Source organism: Phragmites australis, chromosome 3 (assembly GCF_958298935.1).
Source record: "Phragmites australis chromosome 3, lpPhrAust1.1, whole genome shotgun sequence".
Taxonomy (NCBI): domain Eukaryota; kingdom Viridiplantae; phylum Streptophyta; class Magnoliopsida; order Poales; family Poaceae; genus Phragmites; species Phragmites australis.
Window position 1 is genome coordinate 19340251 of NC_084923.1, and position 7826 is coordinate 19348076.

General features: G+C 53.0%; 1 protein-coding gene across 1 annotated transcript; it reads left to right on the forward strand.

The window, feature by feature from the left end:
• The first annotated feature begins 2113 nt into the window (after positions 1-2113).
• On the forward strand, positions 2114-4136 carry LOC133912570 (probable serine/threonine-protein kinase PBL15). Its single transcript, XM_062355383.1, has 3 exons — positions 2114-2930; positions 3020-3156; positions 3262-4136. Exons 1-3 carry the CDS (start codon positions 2375-2377, stop codon positions 3856-3858), a joined length of 1290 nt encoding a protein of 429 aa, XP_062211367.1. The 5' UTR covers positions 2114-2374; the 3' UTR covers positions 3859-4136.
• Positions 4137-7826: the final 3690 nt, after the last annotated feature.

Here is a 7826-nt window from a genome sequence, read left to right on the forward strand (position 1 = left end):
TTATAGCATATCAAGTGATACTTATGTTACATCAATCAACTAAATATTTACAAAACTAAAATTAATCAAAGTGTGAATAGTAAAAATCGAAGTTATGAGTGGTTAACACCAGCATGCGTGCTGGTTACTGAATATTTGGGATGATGCAATCCGCCGCTTACATACCCCTGCAAAAGATTAGATTAAGCAATTTCGCGTATATACACTTGATTAATATATTATATAGTATCCCGTGCCTCATCATGCTATATCGATCAGCTAATCTTTACAGTCAGGTTCTCGACTCTTGCTGACTTGCCGCAAGCACACAATAGTCAAATATATTCTGTTCTATAAATACACTAAAGATGTAATACATACCCAATATATTCTATAGTATCCCGTGCCTTTTTCACTAGCTGACCAATCATTGCGTTGAAACAACTCATCATCCACGGCCTGGGTCCGCAGCGACCAGTCAAAACTCAAAACTGGTCATGGTGATGCCAATGCATGCAATATTGGTACGTACTATATATATATATGTGTTGTACGGTACATGTGCGCAACGCCAGGCTAGCATACGGCAGAGAAAAGAGGCCGGTTGCCTTGCCAGACCACGTGTAACACGACTACCCTGAGCCTCTTTATCACTGGATGCCTCCAATATAATACTGGTGCATGCTTGTTCCAATCAGAGTAGTGAGAGATGGGTGTCGTTCTGAAATGCTTGCCGCCAACGAGCAGAAGTACTTCGAATAATTTGATGAATAATAATACGCCACGACATTTAGACTATTTAGATATATATTGCGTGAATACTAACATGGAATTTGATGAATATAGTATTATGTGAATACGATGATGGGCATGTGAACATAATTTGAGTACTTTATGTAAAAAATGCTATACAATTTATAAGCTTTTAATGAGAGTGAAGTTCATCTATGGTCATAAACTTGTTCGTGTGCATCACTTAGGTCTTTGAATTTCGATAATGCGGCTTTGGGCCACTAAAGATTAGTTTTTAAGTGGTTCATGAGAGGTCCAAATCTCCCCAATCAGCAACTAAGCACCTACATAGCATGTTGACTATGTGTCAGTGCGCAACAAATATGTAGATTTACATGGCAGCGGCTCATGCCGGGAGGTATGATAATTTCTTTGTCTCTATCATATTTCATCCCCCACTTACCCTCTTTCTCTCCTCTCTCAAAATTGAAGGGGTTCACTTCTCTCCTCTCTCAAATTTGAAGGTGAAAGTGAACCCCGTAGGTCTATCGGACAAGACTCCTTGCTGGTAAGCCTGGACCACGATGTTAGTGTGGCTAGATCCGAACCTCCGTTGTGTGCAGGTTGGCAGTTTCAAGGGTGATGGGCAACGATTACAAAGGTCATTGACACTTCCAGTGCCATATCTCGTTGAAGGTGATATGGGTCACCACATTCCTCCCTAGACAAAAGATCTTAAGCTCCACGACGAGGCATGCCTATGACGGACCAATTGTGCCTGCATCGCCTTTGCTAGCTAGCGTAATTGGAGCCATCGCGTTGGGTAGGGGAGGGTTTGGTGGGTTCAGATCCTGGTGGGGACGTGGAGGAGGAGAGAGAGGAGGCAAATCCAGAGGTAGCTAGAGAGGAGGTGCGGGTAGGGGACTGGCGATGTCTAGCCTGATGGACTAGATTGGACTATCGGAGTTGGGAGATGGGTGATGGGAGGGGAGATCAAAGTTGTTCCCAAATCTCCTTAATTAGGATCATCTAGCTGTTGCTCCCGGTCAAAGAGCCACACAAGCATCTAGTCACCGAAAGGTAAGTAAGAGGAACTGGTTCCCTAGTCACCACGGCACATCAGCAGCTCGAGGGGATCTAGGCGCTGACCTCTGTTGAACCAGGTAACAAGTTTAAGGGCTTTAAAACTGTATTTTCAAAGTTCACGCACACTTAATTGACATAGGCAGACAAGTTTAAAACTGGGCGCCAATGTGTTTTACTCTAACACGATATACTGAAAGCTCCGATCGAATTGACTGAAGAGTGATGAGCTAGGGTCAGTACTGATATGTGATCGCCTTGATGCGAAAGTTTTATATGGAAAAGACAAACGAAGGCCAAGCGCATGCGAAAGGCAAGGCCGGCCAATGCTGCCATAAGCGCACACTAGCCTCGAAAGGGGGAGTGGTTCGGAGCAGTTGGGTGGTGTGTTGGAACGGTTGGCCTCGCCCTCCCTTTTCGCGCCATCCGATCCCACGTTTCCTATATCATCCCCACGCCTCCCCCACCGAGCTAACCACCGCACCGCCGCATCGACACTCGTATACTACTCTCCCCCCACCCCCACCTCGTTCCTTCCACTTGATCACACGCCCAAGGCCACCACTTGATCACAAGGACGATGCCGAGGCCGTGGAGACCGGTGCTGGCGTCGGCGACCAAGTGCTGCGCGGCCGAGGAAGCCGTGGTGGCCGCCGACGGCCTCGCGCGCTGCCGGCCCTCGGGGTCCGAGCTGTCGCGCCGGCTGGCCTCCTTTCGGCGCCTCTCCTCCCTGGCCAACAGCCCGGCCTCGGCCACGCCGACGGACAAGGACGACAATGGGGAGGCGGCGGTGGGGCCGCTGCAGCTGTACGCGTTCAGCCTGGGCGAGCTCCGCGGCCTCACGCACGACTTCTCCAGCAGCTACCTGCTGGGCGAGGGCGGGTTCGGCACCGTGCACAAGGGCTTCGTCGACGCAGGCATGCGCCCGGGGCTGGACGCGCAGCCCGTCGCCGTGAAGCAGCTCAACGCCGCCGGGTTCCAGGGTCACAGGGAGTGGCAAGCCGAGGTCATCTTCCTGGGCCAGTACCGGCACACGCACCTTGTCAGGCTGCTGGGCTACTGCTGCGAGGACCAGGAGCGCCTCCTTGTCTACGAGTTCATGCCGCGCGGCAGCCTCGAGAACCACCTCTTCAGGAGTACGTCTTTAACTATACCGTTTCGCATCCGCATGCAAATCCATTGATCAATAGCTAATTTGGGCGTGTTCTTGCCCGTGCGTGCGCAGGGATATCGACGTCGCTGCCATGGGGCACGCGGCTGAAGGTGGCCATCGGCGCCGCCAAGGGGCTCGCCTTCCTCCACGGCGCCGGCACGCCCGTCATCTACCGGGACTTCAAGGCCTCCAACATCCTCCTCGACTCGGTCGGTGCTACACTACTAGTTATTTTGCAAAACTTCAATCAAGAATTCAAGATTGATTGGATCAAATGATCAACGATGTGCACATGTACACATTCTACTGATCAGGATTTCACGGCCAAGCTGTCGGACTTCGGGCTCGCCAAGATGGGCCCCGAGGGCGAGGACACGCACGTGACGACGCGCGTGATGGGCACCCACGGCTACGCGGCGCCGGAGTACGTGGAGACGGGACACCTCAACGTGAAGAGCGACGTGTACAGCTTCGGCGTGGTGCTCCTGGAGCTCCTCACGGGCCGCCGAGCCTTGGAGCACGTCCGCGGCCGCAGCGCGCACGCGGAGCAGCATGTCAAGCTCGTGGACTGGACCCGCCCCTACCTCAACGGCGGCAGCCGCCGGCTGCGCTGCATCATGGACCCGAGGCTGGCGGGCCACTACTCCATCAAGGGCACACGCGCGGTGGCGCAGCTCGCGGCGCAGTGCACGGCCACGCAGCCGCGGGACAGGCCGCGCATGGTGGCCGTCGTGGAGGCGCTGGAGCGGCTGCAGGGGCTCAAGGACATGGCCATCAGCGTCGGGCTCTGGCCCGCCGCCGAGCCCATTGCCGGGAGGAACGCCATCTCGGCCAAGATCCGCGCGGAGGTCAAGGGCGCCAGCGCCGGCGTCGGGTCACGGCGGAGGAGTGCGTCCTCCAAGCTCCCTTGAGTCCTTGATCGATCGATCGATCGACCGACCGACGCCTGGGCAGCTACCACGTCGTGTACCGGAGTGTACGAATCGTATTGTAATCTGTATGCGCGCGCGCGCGTGTACACAGTAAGATTTTTACGTGGTGATCGAGCACTGCTATTTAGTTTAGGTGCTGACCATGAGATCGGTGAGGCCGATGATCATATGCCTGCATCATCCATGATCTGTACGATCCATTGCTTTTCGCATTTCATGATCGTTTTGCGAATATCACGATACAAGTTTTTCAGTTCCATCTCCTGTCATTCTAGCAGTGAATTGAAGCGTCTCTCATCTCTTCTATGTGTGTGAACAAAAACTGTCGATGGGTAACATGTGCTTGAGTTAGTACTGATGGGAAATATTTGGCGCAATCTAACAGGTGGGTGTAGAAGTATAAACAGTGAATGACTTTCTTTCTGTCCTATCCAAAAGCTACATTGATCTTACCATCCCACCATTGAAGAGGTTAATTTGCAAAAAATCTTCCTATATAGCTACAAAATATTGTAAAATAATTTATTCACTAGTAGGATAATAAGATCAATTGCAATATTCGGATAAGGATCGGATGGATGACATTCGCTGTTAGTATATTTGCACTTATTTGCCTGATTGCTCCAAAGATTCTTTCCGGGATTCAAAGCACCAACCCAAAGATAGGATGATAGAACACCATTTGTTCGGTTGCGCCTGCGTCTTCCGTTTAATCTTCCAGTGGGAGCTTTAAATCAAGCAAAAGCAAGAGCATCATAGCAAGCGGACAATCTAGTGGCATTCTACGAAAGCGATCCTGCCGCCGTACGATGACGGACTCCCCGGCGAACATCGACACTTCTCCAGTGGCGTGTCTCTGTACCTCGATCCCTGGTCTCCTCAAAGACTTGACTTGGCCTGCGTAATCTCCATCCGCGCGCGTACCTTCTTCTCCACGGCGGGATGGTGACCGTGGTCGCCGTCGAACGGGCGCGACGGAGTCATCCTGATATTTACGCGAACTTGCGAGACTGCTGCTCGCTTCAGTTCTTGCTCGTCCTCTTCTGTGGCGAGTGTGGATCCCGGGCGGCGATGTCGTCGTGGTCGACTTGTAGCCGGCCAAGTTCGGTCTCGCCTCACGCAGTCACGCAAGCGGGGCATCTTGCAGCTCGCGCGTGGACAACGACGCAATGGACGCGCACAGTAACGTGCTGATCCTGTAGCTCCCTCGCGGAGGGCGAGAGGTGCGTGCGGCGACCGAGCTGGGAGGAAACAAGACGACGGCGAGAGCTAGCGCGCGCGTGCGGCTGAATCTTGTGCCCGCGGAACGGGACAAGCAGTAAATTTCTTGGCTCGGCCACGTGCACACGGCGGCCACTCTGGGATGATTTGTCCGCGCGCCAACTCGACGGGCTCTGCTTGGGTCAGTCAGTCTACTCGACGTTGGTCGCCGATCCCATGCCCCAGGGCCCCGCATGGAAGCGAGAGACTTACATGGTTGGCTACAACTCTTCGCTAGTTTCCATGGCTCAAGATGCATGAGAAAATTACAAGGAAACGTTGCCACATTCCTGGAGATGGAAGATATCGCGAGCCAAAGCTACAACATTTTGGCTAGTTAAGTTCTAAAACATCACGTTTTTAAAGAAACTGGAGAGAGCACTTGCGTTGGGGAAGTGGAACATGTGTGCTTCTCACTCCTTGCTGACCTCAAATGAGTCAAGCTCTAAAACATCACGATTTTAAAGAAACTGGAGAGAGCACTTGCGTTGGGGAAGTGGAACATGTGTGCTTCTCACTCCTCGCTGACCTCAAATGAGTCGCTGCATGCAAAGGAACATGCATTACTTTTTTTTCCGGAAGTATGGTAAGAGTATTATCGGTTTCTTAGTAGAAGAAGAGAATTGATTCAGTTTATAAGAAAAATTGAGCTCAAAAACTCACAACTGCGATTTAAAAAAAACCGACAGACAACCTTGAGACGATAATACGACCTCAACTTAAATCAAATGTCCCCACCAAAAGACACAACCAGACAAATCCAACCTAACTCAACTCACGCGCTAACTAACCAAACTATTGTCTCCCTCACGACTCGAACGATGGAGTCCTGCTCCCATATCGCACCTATCTGTCACACAAGCCGGCAGCGCATCGCTTCGAAAGAGCACCCATAGGGACAAATCGCTGTCGAGAAGCGCCAAACCAGTGAAGAGTCGCCGCGAATTGAGGACGTAGAGGTAAACCTACAAAAGAAGTTGGTGGTTCAAACCGAACCTGACCAAGCCGTCACTAAGTTGATGACCACTATGGTACGAGAACTGGACCTCCAGAGTGATGCCTTCAAGGAGGACGCAACGTCTAGTCACCACTGAGACCTGTTCAATCGCACGAATCAGGTTTTTACCCAGGAGCTCCAGGGGAGGGGAGTGGGGAGACTCCCTGACAACACCTCCAAGGAGGAGAAACGACGCCCGAGGGCGTCGCTATTATCAAAGCTGACGAAAAACCAGGTAAAGCTTCCGCTAGCGGCTCCCACTCCCCGCCCCTCGCGCATGGCCAGCCCGCACAAGGGCCATGACCAAAGCAGCAACAACGCTGCCACTTAGCAGTCGTGCCATCCCATAGCCATCCTAGCATCACGAAGCTCCCCATAGGTCTAACCTGCGGAAAAGGGGGAGGCCAGGCAAGGGGAGGGGCAATGCAAATGCCAGGAGTCAGGACCGTCACGGTGCCACCGCCACCGGACTCAACACCACCACCTTGCAGCCGCACCATCCCATGGCACACCCAGCATCACGAAGTTCCCCACAGGCCTAACCTACAGAAGAGGAGGAGACTGGGCAAGAGGAGGAGCAACACAAACTCCAGGAGCCAGGACTGACATGGTGCCACCTCCACTGAACACCAGCCGGAGCAGAGGAAGGAGCGACAGCCACCACCGATGACGCCACACAAGCATACCTCACCACAGGCAACAGGTCGGCGTCCACCACTGCCAGCACCGACGCCAGAACGAAATAGAGGCTCCACACCACCGAGCGCGCGGAATAGGCCTCCAAGCCATCAGGTAATGCCTTCGCCAACACGGAGTGCAACGACCACACAACCCCGCAGCACGACCAATCGCCTATGCCCTACAACTCCATCGAGCTGGACCACGTCAATGGCCAAAACCCACGCCATGGGCGCACAACACACCAGCACGCCCACACAACCTGGGAAAGCACACCAGCACTGTCAGGACGGCCCAGATCCAGCCTAGAGCACAACAGGGACGCATGCAGCCATCCAAGAACAACTCGGCACATCACCGATAAAGATCTAAGTGCGGCAGCCAAGGTGATCGACCATGCTAGACCACCACTGGGATGAGGGCGACATGGGTAGCCACGCCAATAATCATGCTAGAACACTGTCAGGAGGAGGGCAGCCCACAACGACCTACCTCCACTAAATCCAGGCTCAAAGCCAATGGATCCGAACGGGACAAGTGCAGATCCGGCAAGCTACCGACGGATTTGGCTAAGCACATCCATAACGCCGGAGGAGGGGGGGGGGAAGAGGGGGAAGGGAGGGGAGAGAAGCTCAAACGGCGTGGGAAAAACCGGCCATTGTCATTGGTCGTTGCCACCGCCGGTAGGCATCGATGGCGACGATCGATCGGGGTGCAGTGCCTCGGGCTCGAACGGCGTGACGCGGTCGTCCCTCGAGTAGCCCCTATGGAACGATGCAAGGGTCAAAAGTATCTCTCCAACTTTCAGTTAGGGACATGCATTCCTACCATTCCATTTTAAGGGAAAATACAAAGAGATTATACTGGGCATCTAGCATTCACAGGAGAGAGAAATGGTGGGCCCTTCCACCTCTCACCGCTGCTCAGTCCTCAATTTAGAGTTGGAGGTAGTGGCAAATCTAGGATGACCAAATAGAAGAGACTTTTTTTCTCTCTTTTTCTCACTCTTCCC

What these genes read in the sequence shown, in the direction of transcription:
- LOC133912570 (XM_062355383.1), top strand. Translation starts at nt 2,375, where the DNA reads ATGCCGAGGCCGTGGAGACCGGTGCTGGCGTCGGCGACCAAGTGCTGC. An exon ending in CGAGAACCACCTCTTCAGGA is followed by an intron (nt 2,931 to 3,019) that starts GTACGTCTTTAA and finishes GTGCGTGCGCAG; the next exon opens with GGATATCGACGTCGCTGCCA. An exon ending in CCAACATCCTCCTCGACTCG is followed by an intron (nt 3,157 to 3,261) that starts GTCGGTGCTACA and finishes TCTACTGATCAG; the next exon opens with GATTTCACGGCCAAGCTGTC.